General features: G+C 37.4%; 2 protein-coding genes and 2 long non-coding RNA genes across 4 annotated transcripts; 3 read left to right on the top strand and 1 right to left on the bottom strand.

Annotated features, from left to right (window-relative positions):
• The first annotated feature begins 3828 nt into the window (after positions 1-3828).
• Positions 3829-5588, top strand: LOC136277052 (uncharacterized). Its single transcript, XR_010715759.1, has 4 exons — positions 3829-3896; positions 4453-4643; positions 5080-5202; positions 5428-5588. It is a non-coding gene; the product is annotated as an uncharacterized lncRNA (long non-coding RNA).
• Positions 5589-7791: 2203 nt separating this feature from the next.
• On the top strand, positions 7792-14355 carry LOC136284333 (uncharacterized). The gene is made up of 3 exons (XR_010719167.1): positions 7792-7900; positions 12530-12667; positions 14344-14355. It is a non-coding gene; the product is annotated as an uncharacterized lncRNA (long non-coding RNA).
• On the bottom strand, positions 9828-11571 carry LOC136284442 (uncharacterized). The gene is made up of 2 exons (XM_066174774.1): positions 11541-11571; positions 9828-10535 (listed from the first exon to the last, which is right to left on the bottom strand). Exons 1-2 carry the CDS (start codon positions 11569-11571, stop codon positions 9934-9936), a joined length of 633 nt encoding a protein of 210 aa, XP_066030871.1. The 3' UTR covers positions 9828-9933.
• Positions 14356-14366: 11 nt separating the features above from the next.
• LOC131772880 (DELTA-stichotoxin-She4b) lies at positions 14367-14894 on the top strand. The gene has a single exon (XM_066174092.1). It carries the CDS (start codon positions 14367-14369, stop codon positions 14892-14894), a length of 528 nt encoding a protein of 175 aa, XP_066030189.1.
• Positions 14895-20666: the final 5772 nt, after the last annotated feature.

Raw genomic sequence — 20666 nt, 5'->3', positions numbered from 1 at the left:
CTGAACCAATAGTTTGCTTCCAAGAGATGTTCAGCATAGTATTTCTTGTTTCTCCAAATTAAAGGCAATATTAAAATCTGCATCATATACTTGAAGTGGATGTGGAAATATTTGGAAATTTTTGATAGTCAGTGGATGGTTATTGCCATTGAGTTTTTCTTTGTAAAACTTGTTTGCATGGTCAGTGATTCTATTTAGAGTCTGTTAATTCCAATACCCACAATATTTGATGATGGAAAAACAAATGCTTTAAAAAGATGTGGCACAACAGCATAACAAGGGGATATGAATGGTTGTAATTTCAGAATCTGCATGATTTGCTTCAGGGGGGATAGCTGACAACTGTTGATTAGATATATCTGTCATATCACATTGTTCTTCATTTATATGTACACCTTTGAGTTGAAATAAAACATTTGAAAATAGTTTATTTGCCTATTTAAGGTGTTAACTTCTAACAGTACACAAGTTTTTTGAGAATGGGGCATACCATATGAATCTCTACTATGAGAATCAAACATCTTAAACTTACCATCACCATTACAGTAAAAACCTACTGTAATACTAAGGATTGTTAAAAGAAAGGAATTATAATTTTGTCCTAGCAAAGCCTGCATAGCATTAGCAAATGACATACAATAATTGAAATCTTGTACTTCACAAATACCATGTATAGTACCAGCATAGCTTGGACTATACTGAAGCTGATAATTAATATTAAACACTATTACCATTTATTAGACTTCTGTTAACAGTAAATATGATTGCCTGGGTAGACTAGATAGGCCAGAATACAATTTATTACCAATGTTCATGATGTTAACCAAGTCCATTGAGGATACAATACCATTCCCCTTGTTATATATGAGGGAAGCAAGTGACATAGCTGCACACTGTGTACCAGCATTTAACCCAAACACTGCTACATTGTCTTGACTGTAAGGAGCTTGAATCGTTTTAGTAGAATTAATAACAGGACTAGGGTTTGTTTCTATATCCCCAGACAGATTGGACTGAAAATGATTTACCCTATGATTCAGATTTTTATAACATTTGGACTTTTTTATACATGTGGGTATTGGTTTTGCATTTTCAGTATCCTGTATTTGTTAGACTTTGGATATTTTCTCCTGACTGCAGAAGAGGGATATTTCTTTGTTTCTTTATTCTCACGTCTGATTCCAAGTGCATATATTTTTTCACGAGCTTTATTTGTAAAAAGATCCATTCGGGAAGACTTCGGCATACTTTTTCTGATGTAGGTTCGAAGTAAACGTCTTACTTTCCTGGATTTCTTAAAAATACATGTAATTATTTTCTTTAGTATTCTGCTGGGCTCACGGTCACGAATACCACGCATACGAGGGCGATTAAAATAAACAAATTTGTCGTGTCGAGATCTACAGTTAAAGACTGTATATTTATTGAAAATGCTTCATGATTGCTATTATTAAGCTTATTATCATATACAATAACAGATAACTGAGCAGCTTCCTCAAATACGTTACATTCATCGAAGCTATTCACTGCAGCTTTTGTTGAAGACATCAACAACTACGTAGAAATTAGACCACAAGACAATTACGTAAACAATAGTTAACATTATACACAAAAACACAGGATTTTGGATCATGTATTTATTAAAAAATAATATCCATACAACCATGAAAAGAAACATAATATTCATCTTTCTGATCGTGAAATTAATACCATTCGTACTGTTATCGTAGCTACTTTCCTTGGCATCAAGTGAATCCAACATGGCGTCTTTCTTTACAAGCAGTTTGCACCCATTAGAGTTTTGTTCTTCAGTGTCACGGTAGTAGTGTTGTTCAATAGATTGCATAGAGTATATGCAGTTTGGTTTCAGATTTAGGATTTTGCTTTTTTCAACAATTGTACGTTTTTCAATCAAGACATTAGCACACTTGGCATATAAGGCATACGAGGCTTTCATGGCTTTCAAGCGTTCGCGACCCAATCCGTTTCAAAAATACCGCTTAGTAACATCTTTTAGTGTGGATTGTCCCCGAACAACACGACTTGTGTATGCGTCTGTAAGTATTTTGAGCGTTTGCACCATAAAGCTCCAGGTAATCGTTAACCAAAACCGTTGACACTCTATCGCCAAAAAAACAACCCCTAAACAAATACAAAATGGCTGACAAAAGAGTCAAACAAAAATATCGTAGTTTGTCATGTGACCCGGCCCTGTCGGTGCATGACAATGTCAATCATCATCAAAATAACAAACGTGATCAGCATGTAAACACCTTCACCCCCATTGGATCACAGTTAGTTGTCATGGTGTTGAGGGCCCATTGACCACTGGGTACTATTGCGCAATTTTTCCATTTTGTGGTGGAGGAAAATAACAAAACTAGACCCTGTGAGCAGGGTAACTGGAATACCTGGATGGTACTGGATTCTTGGGATCAAGTGTAGTGATACTACAGGACTAGTAGATTGGTGCGCTCAATTTCAATTTCAGCATCTGCATGATTTGCTTCGAGGGGGACAGCTGACAACTGTTGATCAGAAATATCTGTCATATCACATTTGTTTTTCATCAATATGTACACCTTTGAGTTCAAATAAAACGTTTGGATTTTGATAAGGACCTTGAAAATAGTTTATCAGCTCATTTAAGGTGTTAACTTTTAACAGTACACAAGTTCCTTGAGGATGGAAGACGACAAAAAACAAAGGCGTTTTGTGACTGGGATACCACAGGTATCCCAGTAATAAGCTTGTGGCTCCCACTGCGTGCCTACATTTTTACGTCAACATCCGGGAAATCGATTGTGTGCTTTGTCGAAGGAAAGCACTATATAACATCGTCCTAAACCAGATGAGCCCACGACATATCAGCGGCATCTTGTATGAGTATCCGCAGTTTACAATGTGACTTCCGCTTATTCTTGTTAAAGCGTATTTTACAGTGTACTCATGGAATAGGAAGTGCGTTTGAGCCAGTTTCTGGCAGATTTGAACAGAAAAGCGGGTCTTTTGTTGGAGTGTAATGACATTTTGATCGATGGCGCTGTTAACGAAATGTTTGGCTGGTTTGTAAGTTGTCGACCTGGTTTCGGTCGATCTGATTAATTGACAACACCCCACAAGGGCAATACATATCATCGTCCCAAACCAGATGAGCCCATGACACGTCAGCGGAATCGTAGCGAGAGTCTTCTATTTTTCTGCTCGTTTCCGGCGAATCAAGAGACCGTGACCTGTGTGACTGACGATAAAGCGTCGTATTCTTCAATATTTTATTGCGAAAGTATTCTTCCCATAACTTGTACAAACTAATTTCTGTCTAGATCACATATTTAAGAAAAAATCTAGCCTGTTATAAAGGCGTTAAAAGGAGGATCGACACTTAAATATGACCGGCCTAATAGTTTCGGTCGATGTTATCCTCTGACCTCGCTATCATCGACCAAAAGCAGATTCAGGTCAAAGATCATTTGCATAACTTTGCACTGTAAAATCTTTCGATTGGAACAAACATACAGTTCTTTTCTGCTTGTAATAAATTATCTTTACGTTTTATTTGACCATGATCTCTTAATTTTTTGTTCAACATCTTATTTGCTACTAATAAATATATTTGCCAAGGGGTGGTCCAGTTAATATTTAACACTCATGCATTTATGTTTTGCGGCTCGCGGGTAAATATTGGCGGGAAATCTAAATGTTTGGTAGAAGAACAAACATGGCTGATAACAGTACACCTTGGGCTTCAAGATGGACCGTACAGTTTGACCCTTATTCCGGGTATGTTAAAGATGAAAGCAGCGCTGACGAACTCATAAAACAGTGCGAGATAGCTACGACGACACGCTTCACTGTATTTAAACAAACAGGAGGATTTTCAAATTGCAGTAGGCTGGGTAAGTAAGCTCACATGTAAAGATTTACAAAATAAACCATACTGACAGTAAAGTAAAGTGAAGTATAACTTTATTTAGACACTATAGGTATTTAAAGCCAGGGGCGAGTGAGATCGTGTTATTAACATGAAATATAGATAAATCAAAATAAAAAAAGGGATTTAACTTTTTTCCAATAATTATTGATATCTTAAGAATACATGTACACATCATTATTCTTCGGTTTACCCGGGTCAGTTAGACTTTCAAAATTAACATGTAATTAAAATTCAACTTAGCTTCAAGTGTCAATTTACTGTGAGCCTGCAGCAAGAGTTGGCAAGAAATGCTTAATTAATTAAGATCAAGCTTAAAGTGTCAAAACCCTACTCAGTGCTATTGACACACAGCTGCCAGCATCCCCATCCATTACACCAGTCCTTGGGCTACATCTGGGTGGGGCAGGCTTGATTTTCAGGCCCTCCATTTTAAGCACCCATGTGTACATATGTACGTATGTGTTTGTGTGCATGTATCGTATTGCTAACTTAGCTTTGTTCCTCTTCTCACATAAAAGAAAATGCAGATAAAAATGCTAAGAACCACCGTATACAATGGGCTGACTCACAGGAGATGACAGGATGCAGACTAAGTTTTGATGGCATCCCATTCCAAATTGTGGGGGTCAAAGTTTTAGAATGCCAAAATGGGCCAGACAGAAATAAGGCACTCAAAAGGAAGGAGGCTCAAAAGAGACTACAAAAAGATGTAAGCATGCATATTAATTAACTAAATAAGAATGTAAACAAGATGATATTATTACTTAAGGACTCCCAAAGAGGATATCATATGTAGGGCATTACATAGTTATTGATTTACCTTCACCTATTTGCTCTTAAGCTAACAAGGTGGTAAGTCCCAACTGATTTTTCTAAGCAAGTTGGTGAGCACTCACCTCTCCCTCAGGGCTAATAGCAGGCAATAATGTTTTCTTTTTTACCACTTGCAAGTAAAAGGACATATCACATTTTATTTGTTAAAATAAGCAAAGTCGCAAAAAAGGACCACTGTGACTGCAGTTTACAAGGTAGGAATCAAGTACTATTTTAAAGGATACTTTTCATTACTTCTAAGTTTATTGATAACTTGACTATTCCCATATGACTGCTCTATCTAACAATCCAATAAATCTATTTGGTTTCAGAAGGAGAATGCTGATCACTGCTATAACAACACCAAACAGCGCTTTATAGTACAGGATACGAAGAAATGTGAGTGTCCAGCAAAGATCCACCTAAGGAAAATAATCAAGTATCCTGAAAATAAGGTCAGTTTATTTTAATTATTGAATATGGGTTCAGGGGACACTACCATTAACATGAATGACCACTAGCCTAATAAAGGGTGCTTGATCCCAATGGGCCTTGTGTTACATGTAGGTGAAGTGGACATATGATAAGACAACCTGGACATTACCTGTAATGGAAACAGAGTGAATATTTTAGAAACCAATTTTTCAAATATTATTTTAATTAAAACATTTTATTGTTAGATTTCAGAGAACACAAAGAGTAGAAGGGAGACAATGTCAAAATTTCTGAGAACATCCCTAGAGTCAGAAAAGAAGCAAACAATAGCTACAGAGGAGCGTATTTACATATTACTTCCTAAACTTACGGATCACTTATTTCACCCCATGGGGAGGGTAAGTACTTGGCCATCAATTAAATTTTTTTTGGAATCAGGAAACTGAAGTTTGGTAGGGAATTTAAGGTGACTTAACTTCACACAGATCATCAGTCTACTGTAGACTGTGCTGCTTCCACTGTCATGTCGAATATATATAAAGAATGAATAAAGATTATACATCACAACAAAAGACCAATAAAATGTACTACATGTAGAGCTTCTTTTAGCTACACTGGCACTCATTCCTCAAACTCAATGTCAAGACTATAATATCACAATTTTATCGGAGAGGGATTTCCACTGGCACTGTTTTAATGGAATGCTGTCATGGACTTTTTAAATGGATTTTCTTAAAAAATACAGTGTTCAGTACTCTGTAATTATAACATTCTGTAACTATTACTGAAAAGCCCTACCAGAGGACTGCCGATAGTAATGTTGGTATAATTTGCATTATTATTAATTCAAAATATTTCCCTGTTTCTGAAAGGTTAAAACCACTCACATATTTCATCATAACCAGCTGCTATTGACCAAATTTGGAAAAAATTTTCTCATATTGAACCAATGACATCAAAAGCAGCTGGCTCAGGTTATTGAACCATTGACCAAGAAAACCTGGGGATGAGGTTGTGTAATTTTTTAAATGAATAAATAATAAAGCAATTATTCTTTCTTTCTTGTTGTGTAATCAGACTGCTGGGCTACTTCAGCCTATTGATGAGACACTGGTTAAAAAAATTCATGAGCTTGTTGGAAGTGGTGTTAATTGTGTTTCTGAAATGCAACGGCACCTGCATCATTATGTAAAGAAGGAACTTTTCACAGGCCAACAGCCTCCAGATCTAACCAACAGACTGTATGAAGATTCAAAGGATCACATTTTAAACAAGACAACATGGCTGTGTGATTCTGAGATACATGCTGGTCAGATCCTCCTAAAACAAAAATTCCCTCTTGTAGATGGTCTAAGGACCCTGTTTTTGTGGGTGCATTTAAGTCACTCCAGCCATTAGTGAGTTTGTACAGATCACAAACACTGGCTCACACTGGGTTTGCCTGAGCACAATAGCTACTAGTCCTGGAACTGTCAAGGTGTATGACAGCTTATATCAAAATGTAAGCGCAGTTGCTATTGATCATTCATGTCGCATGCTATTGTCTACAGTCACTTTTTCTAATGAAAGAGGGCAAAAGCAAACAAATTCAAATGACAGTGGCTTGTTTGCACTGGTATTTGCTACAGATTTATGCCATGGCCTAGACCCCACAGCGCAGTCATATGACCAAGACAAAATGCGCAAACACTACATCAACTGCCTGGACTTGCATGATATGGTTCCTTTCCCAAGAACGTCAAGACGGGTACCATATCATGCAATCACCAAAAGAAAAGCAGTGACAATCTAAAAGTCTATATGTGGCTATGGTCTGAATGATTTGTAATTCAAAATTATGAATGAATTCAAAATTATGAAAACTATGAATTTCTCCGTCAGTTTTCTGCGTAACTTATTTTTCCTTGTTCTTGAGTTTGGGGTGCTTTAATATCATGATGAAAATTGCCTGTAAGAATTTCATGGATGATACTTATAGACCCACATTTAATCCATAGGTTATATTCTACAAGTTCAAATTGAAATACTTAACATTTAGGAGGAAGCTCAAGCTGAATATTCGAATGTTGACCGTCGGTGTATTGTCATCACACAATCATCTTAAAATTGTGAAATATGTACATCAATTTATTTAATACAACTTTGAAGGCTTATCATGAGATAAACTTCTGATTAAGTACCTCTTCAGAAATTTCTGTACATATAAGTTTAACACAAATGCAATTAAAATTAATACTTATCTTTCTCGAGTATTTTGATGTCATTGTTCTTCTGCTCACTTGGCAGCTATGAGGCTTAGGTCGATGGTGTGTAGGATTTTCAAGAGGTGTTGCCAATCAATCAGATCGACCGAAACCAGGTTGACAACTTACGAACCGGCCAAACATTTCGTTAACAGCGCCATCAAAGTATCATTACAGTCCAACAAAGGACCTGTTTTTCTGTTCAAATCTGGCAGAAACTGGCTCAGACGCACTACGCGAACTTCCTAACACTCGAGTACACTGTGAGTACGCGTCAACAAGAAAAAGCGGAAGTCACGTTGTAAACTGCGGATACTCATACAAGATGCCGCTGATATGTCGTGGGCTCATCTGGTTTAGGACGATGTTATATAGTGCTTTCCTTTGTTCGAAGAAGCACCTGTCGTGTTAGTGCGGACATATTTGTTTACCGAAGGTGTTGTTCGTGTTGGACACTCTAAACTCGAAACAGTCGGTAAGTTTTATTGTATTTCATGTGCTTTGTGATTTCGCCCGCTTAAGTGTAATGTTTGGGCAAATTAATGCGCAAATTGTCGCTTTTGTAACAATCTGTCTTCATTTTTATAATCTGAGTCTCACTTCAGGAGTCTAATTCAGAATTTCAGTTTTTGTATTTTGATATTCTACTACAAAGCCACAGAGAACTCAGTGGTGCCCCAAGCTCTCCTTACTAAGTTCACACGACCTAAGTTTCTTGCATATTGCTGAGACCAATAATGTTGTAGCGTCTCGTGAAGAAATCGGATACGAAGAAAGGCAAGTATTGAGCTCGGTCGTGAAATAAGAAAGTTGTTTACCAGTTACGAGGGTAGGACATGGCCTCACTTACCATCGAGCTGTGGCTCAGGGAGAGAGAATTTGAATACAAATAACAAAAAGCTTTTTCAGGCGGAGGGGGGGAAGGGTCCATATCCGATTTCTGGAGTGCAAAAGCCTTCTAGTGTTTTGAAAACCTTGACCGAATGCCGGTCATTCAGCGAAAGCGTGAAATCTAGCTTCGAGGCATTTACTTTCTAAATTGAAGAGGCTTGTTAGCGCATATGTTTTACAATCTACAGAATATACTTGAGATGGATCTATTTCATATGCTAGTGGTGTCAGCTTTTCAACTCCGTTTGTTGAAAGGCGAACAAATTTCGACGCATATTTTTGACCATAAAGAATTTAACGTCAAACTTGGCATGGCTATATAGCTCGTTCTAGTCAGTAAGCTTCTTCCTCACGAACGTAAAAAAGGAAGGAGCTTGAAAATTTATTTTCATTTCCGACAATTGTGGATTTTCTTAAAAAATGATTTTCAAACGACAAAATGTTAAGTGACTTGAGCTTGTTGTTAAAGAGCTTATTTTAAATTTAAATATAGATACTGCGAAATTAAGCAATTTGCCGAGAGATGTCCATCATTCAGACCATGTAAAAGCGCGCTACTTAGCAACGCAGTAAAATTTAATTAGCCACAGCGGTTGGATCACCAAGGTAACATGATATTTTGTTGCTCGCTTGAAAATTTCATTTGTATTCGTAATGAGAACTTATGAAATAATTATTTTACAAAAGGAATAACTAATGAAAGAAATGCAATACATTCATGATTACGGTGAAAATAATTCGAGATATAACATTTTGGCTTTCAAACTTCAATTTCGATTTATTTCTTTCTTTGGCATAAGGGTTTTGTGTGGCTTACACGAAATGTAAACCACGCAATGTCATGATTCAAAATATTCCTGCTTGATTAGTCACATTGAACAGAGCGCTTGTCACGTGGTTTACTATGGTCGAGGATAGGTTTCAGTTTGCGCTCAGCTAAGTAACATATGTTTCAAAGCTTTAGAAAACGGCATTTTGTATACATGGCTGTAACATGTTGTCGAAGATAGTTTTTTATCTAGTTTTTGTTTATCTTCGTTGCTTAGATTTCACACGCAGGCTTTCCTACAATCGGCTTTTCTTCTAAGTGCGGATTACAGGGAGGAGTTTTGAGTTTTGGAGTTTTGTCTCACAGGCCAGAATTTCATGGTCTGGACCTTTAGTGCAGGTGGCACCAGGTTGAATATTGACTCTCGGTGCGGTCACGTTTCACATAAGTCATTTACCGAAACGTTTTTTATCCTGAATTTCTGTTCATTCCACATGCTCAGTAAGAAAATTACTTGACCAGTCTTTTTAGTACATGCTTAAACACAATTTTGGTTAAACTGCAGAATACCCTGCCACCCTTGTCATTTCATGTCATTGAATAAGAACAGAATAAACAATTTTTAGCCAATAAGTGAAAATTTCAAGTTTATTAAGTTTGCAGGAAAATTTTTGTACAATAATCACCTCCTGCAAATAGCGAGCTAATCTAGGCAGGCGGTGTTAAGGACATACAACACGAATTACAAAAACACGAATTATGCGAATTACTCGATTTTGCATACATTATTTGACAAAAGAGGGAAAAGGTGATAAAAAGTAAATTAATATATTATGTTTGAATTATAATTAAGATACCTTTTTTATTTCAGAAATAAGAGTGCTAGTGTCAGCATAACTATTCAGACTTCCTAGAGTTGCAAATAGTAATGCTTGAATTTTCTTTTTGAATATTTGCTTCGGCAGACTTCGATAGCTTTCGGGAATACTGTTCCAAATTTTAGCCCCAACGATAGAAAAAGAGTTTTTATGATGATTAAGCCTAGAATAGTTAATATAGTAGTTACCAGAAGATGCTGATCGGGTATTATACTGATGTATGTCTTGTGTAGAAATAAAAAGATTGCAGATATTTTTAGGTGCAGAGTTAGTGGTTATATCAAGCATTAAGATTGATGAAAGTTTGAAGTAGAGCATTGTTATTGGCAGGATGTTAGATTGCGCGAAATATGGAATCGCATGCGTTCTGAAAGGCAGAAAGTAGATCAAGCGAACAGCTCTCTTTTGGAGTATAATAATTTTTTCTAAATAAGATTTGGAGGCTTGGCCCCAGGCAATGAGGCCGTAAGATATATAGGGAGAAATTGAAGAATTATAAATACTTAGAAGTGTTTTTAAGGGGACAAAGTGTCTTAGTCTCTTGGTATTCGTCAAGTGCGCCCGTCTGACAGCTTTGAGTTAGAACGTTGTTCTGCCGCCTTTCAAGGTGAGTATTTACCAATATGATCGTTGAGGCTCAAATGCAAGCAATAGCAAAGATTCATCATCATGATCATCATGTACTAGAAACTAAGTTTTCTTGCCTTAAGCTCAGCGTAAACCAAGTATTAGATATGTGATCTGATGTATGGCCGTTCAGGATCGCTTAGCACTTCGTTATCGATATGTGGCAGTTTGGACTGGCTGAGTTTCAGATCTTTGATTCGTCAAATTTACCAAAATTGAAGGACTACTGGTCTTTTAGAAGTTCACAATGGCAAACATTTGTAGTCCCTACTCCTTTCTTGGGGAAGGGGGGGGGGATGGTCCGTATCCGATTTTCTGGAAAGCAAAAGCCTTCCAGTGTTTTGAAAACCTTGACAGAATGCCGGTTATTTAGGAAAAGCGTAAAATCAAGCTTCGAGGCGATTACTCTTTTAAATGAGGAGGCTTGTTAGCGCTTAATGTTTTACGCTTCACAGTCTATACTTGAGATGGATCTATTTCAAATGCTAGTGGTGTCAGCTTTTCAACTCAGGTTGTCAAAAAGTGAACAAATTTCGAAGAGTATTTCTGAGGTTGAAGAAAGGGTTACTGTCTGGAGAATCCAAAGGTACCTCATTCCCTCGAATACGCTACCCCCTCATGCACGTAAAAAAAGGAAGGGAATCGAAAATTGGTTCTCAATTTCAACATTTTTTTATTTTCTCAAAGAATGGTTCTTTAATATGTTTTAACGTACCAAAAACCTAATTAGATTCCAAGCATTCCTTTAGGTACTAAGAGATTTATTAGCTTGATAACTTGTGCGGCGTCGCATTGCAAATTCTTAAAGAAAAGTTGAGTGACTTGGGCTTGTTGTGAAAGAGCTCATTTTGTAATTGAAATATAGATTCTGCTAAATTGAAACATTATACAGATGTCCATGATTGTGAACATATAAGAGCACTAGTACTCTACCTGCAATGCAGTTATACCGACAGGATCCCATAAGTAATCTTTTCCCATTTGGTTACGTAATGAGAGCTTTTAAAATTATCATCTTTAAAAAGGAATTAGTAATGAAGAAATGAGTAAACTCATTTCTAAGGTGAAGGCATTTCGTGGTATTATATCGTGGCTTTCACATTTTAATTTCGGTTTATTTCATTCAGCCGCGCAAGGTTCTTCACGGGCGCATCGTGAATCAAGTGAAGCAACGAAGTTTAGAATGAAATGTCGAAATCATGTCACTTCAATACGCATTTACACTTTGATGAGTCTCTAAAGAGGCCATCGGTGTGTGACGCTTCTATATAAGATGGTAAACCGTTTCTTTCTAGGCAGGTCGTGCATGACACTCGACGGAGGAAGACAAATTTTCTTTAAGAGCTGGCTGTTCCTTCGGAAAAAGTAATTCATAATAAAACTTCGATAAAACTTCTTCGCGAGGGTTGGAGAGGAAACTCTCTTAGATTCATGCCTTTAAAACATTATAATGTGGCCGAACACTGACGTAAAACCAAAGAATACAGAACTGATCTAATCAATGGTGCTGTTGCCATCAAACAGTGAAGAAATGTAAAATGGTTTCCGTGTTTACATAGCCTGATGTAAACACGCGGGAGGTTGAGAGAATACGAGGTAAGCGTAGGAAACCAGGACGCGAAGCGGAGTGGTTTCCAGCTTATCGAATGTTCTCCTAAGCTGTTTCGATGATCACGTTTATTATGCTCTACCACATTCTAGCCAGATTTGAGTTCCAGTTTATATATCTTCTCTATCTTATTATATCAGTTGCGTGACAAGCGTGACACAGAAATTCAAAGATGAATCAACCTCTGAACCTCTGATAGGGGGAATTGGCAAGTGTGTATCACAGATAGTACTCAAGATGTCTGAACATTTTAGTTTTCTTAATGCAGTAATTCCTGAAAGGTTTTTCTAGACGTCATGTTTTTTTTCCTCTTTGTGGTTCCAATTGCAGATGTAGGGTGCCAAAAGAAATGTCCGGCCATGGTAAATGGTAGGGTTAAGTCGATTCCAAAAGCTGATAGGGGAATTGGCAAGCGTGTATCACAGATAGTACTCAAGATGTCTAGAAAATCCGTACAATCTGGCTTCGGTAAGTAGGCTACTTACCACCGTGAGCAAAATTACGCGGGATGTCAGACTTAAGTTTCGATTGGGAATTGGTCAATAGGCTACCAAAAATTCCGACAGAGGCGGAGTTTTCTGAACTAATGTTTGAATACTTTGTTGGCTTTCCGCCGTCTGGGGGAAGGCGTAATTATGCACACGGTAGACGCTGACAAAACTTGTTTCTCTTCGCCAAAAATCACATCAGAATTTATCCTTACTAAATGTCAGGTGTGCTGCACGTATCAGCACCCCCGGGGTACCCTTACATAAGAGGGCGGGGGTGCGCGCCTGGAATTTCGAAAACGACCGCTGTAGAATTATAAAAGGTACATAAGTCTTTTCGTGTGGGAGTGGCAACAATTAGCCTGTAAAAACAAGTCTTTATGTCCTTTTCTGTTTTTTTCAATGTTTCCCTCGCTCCTACAGAGGATTCATACAAATATAAGAGCCGTGCCCCGTTTACATAGCACAGGCAGAAAAGGACGTCGTCCAGAACGAGTGCTTCGTTCTGTAATGAAAACCCCAATAAACTCACTCAGAAATGACTGGTTTCGAATAAATTTTACGCTGGCTATTATGTGGCAACCGTTATGAACTCGTTCTTGAACAAAACTCATTCGGATATCACGTAAAAGGTCTCTAAAAGTTTTTATTCCCAGAGCATCGCGCTTTGCTCGCTTGTCTGAATACTAAAAATTTCTGTAGCGTTGAAGCAACAAACCGCTTTAAACTGCTTCGCTGCCGCTGAAACAACGATTAGTGAAGGAAGCACATATTTTAATATTTTCAATTCAACGTAAACAAAAATCTTTATACATGTAAGTATTCACTTGTGTCGGTATCAAATTATTGCGTGACTAGCTTGTGATATAAATGAGGGAGGGGAAAACGCAACGCAAAACCTGGGCTCCTGTCAAAACGTAATACCCAGGCGAAATATAATAATCGAAACGGCAAGTAAAAGTCATAAATAAACAAGGTAAGAGTGTTATGTTAGACTTTTCTACAAATTGTAGTGATTTATGCCATGTAACGGTGGCGACAAGTAGGCGCACCATGTATATTTCATAGTCATAGAAAATTGCCGGACTTTGAGTTTGTCTCAAGATAGAACAACACAAATACACAAGGAATTTTTTACAGTAACTTTATAACCATCCTTTTGTCTTCAAAAAGCGTGAAGCTCAGTAGATTCCGTCATATCGGTCATTGTTAAAACTGTCTTTGTTTTGATGTTACTTTTCGACTTAGGAAAAGTATGTCGGACAAAAATATTCACCAAAAAATAAATATTTCTTTGCCAGCTTCAATAACGACAGGGGATTAAGTTTAGATGATAAAACAAAGGATTATGTTCACAGAAATACCGTAGGTCTAGTACAATCGTCACATGAGGTCACACAACTCGGGTAATATTCACGGTGAAAATTTGCATATTTGAGCGGTCGAACGAAAAAAGTCATTTCTCGAAAACTAAAATATATTTTCACAAAAAAACTACACCACAATTATCAGGACATATTGGGCTACGAAATATGAAAGTAGGAGAGAAAACGAATCTTGGGCGACTTGCCACAATATTTCAAATTTGTTCGATGGATGCTGACATCCTCTCTTAAATATGCTTTGAAACCTGGGTTTTATGTTTTTGACTCACAGTGACATAGAATAAGGAGAACACGATGGATAATGTGACAGAAGCCGATAAATTAGGTCCAAAAGTTCTGGATGATCTTTTCAAGTCAATGCCATCCACAAGGCGAGGAATTGCCATTGGCATCGCTAATCAAACATCTCATAAGTGGAGTGGAATGAATGCATACTTCAGTTCTGGTAAACCTGGGCCAAATGCTTTACCTGAATTCGTGGAAAAAGACGAAGCAGCACTGTTCACTGCAACCAAAACAACTGGCCTGCCAAGAGGAAGTGTAGGCGTGGTTACCTTCTTCATCCCCCATGACAACAAGACCGTAGCAGTCATGTTTAGTGTACCATTCGACCGTAATTTGTTTGACAACTGGTGGGGTGCCAAGATTTATCCCAGTAGGAGAGAAGCTGACGATAGTATGTGGTCCGACATGTACTACAATGATAAACCTTTCAAAGGGGATAACGGCTGGCACGAGAAAACTATAGGTGAAGGTTACCGCGTGAAGGGCATCATGACAAGCGAAGGCCAATGTAAACTTCACGTAAAGATCTGTAATTGAACCTTTTCAAACTTTCTTGTAAAATTTTGAAATTACCGCCTGAAATTCGTATTAATTTTGCTGTTATTTACATGATAGCTTTTTTTCTTGTGAGATAAACAGTTCAATATTTAGTGGCAAAAATGGTGGCGAGGAAGTGCTTCGGATAGCATTGAAGGCTTCATAGGACAGCGTTTTTTCAGATAGAATAAACATTTTTTCGGTCACAAAGCTGTACAAATGATTCATTTAAAGGCCTCGCATAAGTTTATTTAATGTTTCGCGTCAAAGTGGCTTGATGTTAGACCATGAGCTATTAGGCTTTTCAGTCCATTTTACGGTTAGAATCATGGTTTTATGCGTCCACCAGGTCTCATAGTTTGTGCAGAATGTCCAAGTCTATCGCCAAACTACCATGTATTGAATCGACTTAATCAACTTTATATTAAAAGAGCTTTGCCAAGGTATTCTATATTTTCTTCGGGGAGACAGGGGGGGGGGGGAAAGGATTGATTGGGGGACTGGAGGGTGGGGTGGTACCTTAAGCTGTTGATTTTAGTGACGTCTTGCAAATCGAAACGTTTAAACAGAAGTCTGCTTATTCAAACCCGAGCATTTTCTTGGAGACATTCCTCTTTTTAAAAACTTGAATGATAGTGAAACTTAAAGAACACTCATAAATTCACATTATTAAATGGTTTCCAGATTAATCAAACTTTAATACATAGGCTGTAGAAGGTCTGGATTTTCCAGCTAAGATAACAGATGAGAAAAAAGGCTAAACTCAGCTTGGAACCAACTATTTTTCCTTCGTAAACTCATCAGTGGCAGGCTTCACCTGAAAGAAAAAAAATGCATTTAACAACAAAAATAAGTGTATTTCCATCTGATCGAGAGTTTCGAAACAAACCCACAGTTGTCACAACGACAGATCGGAAGAAAGGTCAGTAAAAACAACAAAAAGAACAAAGCTGAAGGAGCTAGGAAATAAGAACTCAAAGGAGCTAAGAAGTAAACTTTCTTATGTGCGAGAAAAAAAGGAATGACATATTCGTCGATCATCGGTTTTTTAGTAAGGAAGAAAAGCAAAGACAATGCCGACACTTCAGTTACATTTAATCTGGCAGTGATGGCGCTCAAGTCCGATCAACTGGTGATCATCGGAGATCTTCAAATAAGAGAAATATTCAAGTTTTACACCCTGACTCGATTTCAAACTTATTCGTCTATAAACACACACATTATAGTCTGAATGGAAACGATATCACCTGTAGATCAAAACAATGTAGTCGGATTATTTAAACAAAACTTAGCCGTTGTTTAGCAAAACCGCGTCCTAAACAATCATTCGATCAATTTAGCTGAACCTTAAATCTGAACATTTATTTTTATGGTTTGGGTGAGAACCCGTTAAATAACCGTACGTATATATATATATATATATATATATATATATTTTATTCAACTGTGATCCTGTTCTGAATGCCGCTTGTTGGCCTTCTTTGTCGTCCTATTGGGTAGTCATGTGTTAGATGAGGAACGAAAAAAATAGTAATCTCTTAACCCTTTCACTCCTATGATCTTATTTGTAATTCTCCTTACTGTCTGCCATACAATTCTTATGACCTTAGTGAGGAGAATTTGGTATTGGATCAACTTATAATCGCCTATTGAACAAATCTTTTATATTCTGATCACTTGTCGGCCTTCTCGATATTGTAAGGAAAAACTATGTCTTGGTCACTCATGGGAGTTAGATGGCTGAGCCCAAACCTCAAGAACAGTTGTCAGCGGTACATTCTCCAGTGGATGAACAACCGCTGTTTACACACAGTGAACGGTCGCTGCAGGGACAACCGGGTCCAAAACCACCGCAGTCTGGGCAGATATTAGCTGTAAAATAGATTAAATTGTTTTTAAAAAACTATAAACTATCAGACGACGAGAAGCTCTGTCGCTAAAAGCAATAAAAAACTTCACAATCTTTCAAATGCTTGTGAGAGAATGAAAAGTTATCCTTTTTAGATGGGAACATAATCTTTCATAGCTGTTTTTCCATAAATCATTTATGGCAGTGCAAACAGCGAAGCCTTTAACAACATCTACTGGAAAGTTTTGTTTATGTTTGTCACAAGTGTACGCATCTATGTATCCAGTAGGTTCAGCCACTTCAGTGTGCCTCCGCCAGACGTCATAATTTTTTGGAAACTAAAGGACGGTTTTCGAGTGTCTGCTTTGACGAGTTGGCTGTCACTATGCCGTTGTTTTTATATTGCCTTCAATTTGGAATAAAACGTGTTTGTTACCTTCCCTCTTTGGTAAGGCTTCAAGCATATCTCTCACTTTAGCTAAAAGATCTAGAAGTAACATGTGAAAACAAACCAAATCAGTCGTGCCAATTACTGCTTTAGACTTAAACAATAACAGACGACAAAAAAATTAGATTGAATTAATTGCTTGTTTCCTGAAATCTGATTGATCTGTTGGCGTTTGTAACCATGTTCACAGTAAGCGCACTGTAACTCCCAGAAGTATTTGACATGTAATTTATTGCAATATCATTAAATTTACTTATCAGCCTGAGGGGTAGATATTTTTGTTATCTTTTGACTCCCAAATCTAATACTGATTTACTGATACTCTCAACTGATTTCCAAGGAAATATGGGGAAATTTTTCTCTTACCTCTGGTCTTTGAAGCATCCATCACTCGTCGGACTGTTACCATGATAGAAACAAACACTTATATGTTAATTGTCCATGGTGTAACCTAATTTCATTTTATTTTCGCGTCATGAATACTCCTCAATGCAAACATTTCTTAAAACAAAATAACAATTGCCACAGGCCAGCAGTGTTATCCACAGAAATTCGTCTCAAAATCAATTACAAAATGTAAACTCAAATTGACTCAGGGTTGTTGCAGCGAATAAACATTAGTGGATTTGGATCGGCTTGAAATAAAAGACTTCTCTGGCTAGGCTGTGGTTATCGTTGCCCGAACAAAAAAGCGCGCACAAGTAAAACGCGCGCACTCTTGATTTGAGCAAAACTTTCATAGTAACTTTTTGTTCCATCTCAATTTTCCACCTGGAAATCGTCGGATAGTTTAGAAAATTTTATTACTACTAAGATTAAAATATATTGCTTTTTAAATCAGTTGTTTCTTGACTTTCAATAATCTTACATTGCGCGCGCGCCAACTTTCACTAGTTGAGCTTACAGGCAACAGTTACGTTACTCTTTCTAAACAATAAAATAATACTATTATAAAAGGAAAACGCGTACAATTTTAATTTTAGCAAACTATAAGCTAGTAACTTGCTATCCCTTCTTATTTTTTGCCCTGAAAATCATTGTATAGATCTTAAAGCTTTCTTTTTTCGGCTCAAGTACAAGGCTTTTCAAATCAGTTATTTTGTAACTCTCAACAATCTCAAATTGCGCGCGCCAATCTTCATTTGCTAAAAAGTCTCGTTTTTTATCTAGCAAATAAAATCTTTCTACTTACATTTGTCTGGATATCGTGCATCTGAGCAGAATACAATGCAAAGTACCAACAGAGCAATTGTGATGTTCTTCATCTTGGCACAGTTTGAAAACTTCACGAGGCTGATCAGAAATCTAAACTGGAAAAATAACAAGCACTTGGGAGATGTCTCTCGTACGGGTTGATGGTGCAACTGAAGACTGCAACTTGAGTTACGTTTGTTATATAGCATATACTCACAATAGAATCGAGAATGTATCCATTGTTTGGCCGCAAAGAACCAGAACAAATTTGAAATTATTCATCTTGATTTCCCGCCTTCAAGTTTAAATTTTAGTTATTTCCGAAAAATTTGTACATACCAACTTTCAAATTTTCAATTTTCCTTGTTCAAGTTTACATGAATTTTCGTAGAAGGGGTTCGGTTTAAAATATATTTGATGCCATGATATTACACAACGTTTCTGCGGGAAATTTTTACCGGACAGGATAACTGCACAAGTATCGAGATGATTTCGAATTAATTCAAAGAAGAGTAAATAGTTTGTTTGTTAAACCTCATTTAACTGATCAAATAGCGACCCCAAATCTTAATTAACCATCTGATTTTCACAAGCTGAAATCAATCACACAACAATTAACGTCAAGATTCACGTTGTTTTGAATAGCTCACAGGAGAGTAGTAAAACAATTCAGAAGTCAAATTTTCCCACACAGCAATTCCGGGCATAATTGAGTCTTGGAAACATTTACTATCTCTCTTATTTCTATCTACAAACATTACGCTATCGACATTGCTAATCCTAGCAGTATTGCAGGACGCGTGTCTTATGAACTTCGTAATAGACCTCGCTTGCCGTAGAGTCTCTGCGGCTCAGTGGTAGAGCATCAGAGCGCGGAATCCGAAGTTCTGAGGTTTGATTCCTCAAGGGGACTCAGAATGTTTTCTTTGTCCCACACTCGTGACAAGGTGAAAAACATCTTTCTTTATTTTGATAATTGTATCACGCTTCGTTGGGTACAGCTTTTTAATGGCAGCCCCGAATTTATCAGGAGAGTGGGGACTCTCTCTCTTGGAATATCCTGATGATATCTGCTCTTGCATTTCTTAATAAGGCTTGTCACTCTGTTACTGTGTCACTTGTACGCAGACCAGTCAAGCTCACAGTTGGTCCTACGAGCTCCCTTGAGTAAACCGTCCCTTATGGTTAGCTTGTTGCAGTTTTTGTCACCAGTAAGAATACATTCTTTGTTTTCTGATGCTTATGAAAGTGTTGATTCAAATTTGCAATTGAAATCTGCACAAAGATGCTTTGAAGAATCTGGAGGGTGGTAAATAATTCCAATAAGAAAACGTTTGGTTTTTGGAAATAAAATCTCAATCCAGGAGCATTCAATGTTCTCATCTTCAAGATCCGTTCGTCTGTGGAATGGCACAGATGAGGAGTTGTAAAATCCAACACCTCCATCTTGACCTGATTTTCTGGCCTTTCCAATAGATGTGTATCCCTCAGTTTGTACTTACGCCTAATTAACGGCGGATAGATGAGCTATAAATGGCCTAATTTTTTGTAGGATTAGTGACCTAGAACAAAGAGAACACGAAGCACAAAAAGGCGTAATAGAACGGTCTGCTTGCATAATTAGGGTTCGATATAAAAGATTTAGGTTGGATCAGAACAAATCAGATATATCACCTTTAACTTGGTGATACAGGTTTCGCAAAAAGGAAATTCAAAGACTGATGTGGAATTTCCAATTAACTTTTTAATAAGCTTTCAGTAAATTATATCAAAAGTATGATCACTTCATACTCGAAGGAGTGTAAAAATCTCGAGTTTGGCGCCAAAACGTTTTGATCATGATTACTGGGCATTTGGAAGCCGGGCTATGTCAGTTGGGAGTTTTGGCTCTGAGTTCTTCAAGTCTGACATTTATAGTTGTCAAACCACTAGGATGCACCAATCAGAGCTGTTGAACAACAACCAATCACAGCAGAGCATCATGCTTTATAAGATCACGCATGACCAGTCGACCTCATCGCCTGAAGAAGAATAGCAGTATGCAGTCGAAACGTCGCGACATACATCAAACGTGACTACATTGTGAGACAAACGAAAAACTTAGCTTTAATTGTTATTCACCACGATGAATAACCACAACCTCTTCTACCAAACCACTATTGTTATACTCACAACTCAAATACGTTTTGAACGTGATCAGATTATGCAACTTGAAACCGCTGCAAATTTGCATGCCAGCTCGCGTCTAATAAATAAATATTTTTTTTGCAGTCATTACTCT

This window comes from Pocillopora verrucosa, chromosome 11, assembly GCF_036669915.1.
Source record: "Pocillopora verrucosa isolate sample1 chromosome 11, ASM3666991v2, whole genome shotgun sequence".
In the NCBI taxonomy this organism is placed as follows: domain Eukaryota; kingdom Metazoa; phylum Cnidaria; class Anthozoa; order Scleractinia; family Pocilloporidae; genus Pocillopora; species Pocillopora verrucosa.
Note: the sequence above shows the minus strand (reverse complement) of the source record. Positions and strands in the feature narration are given on the sequence as shown.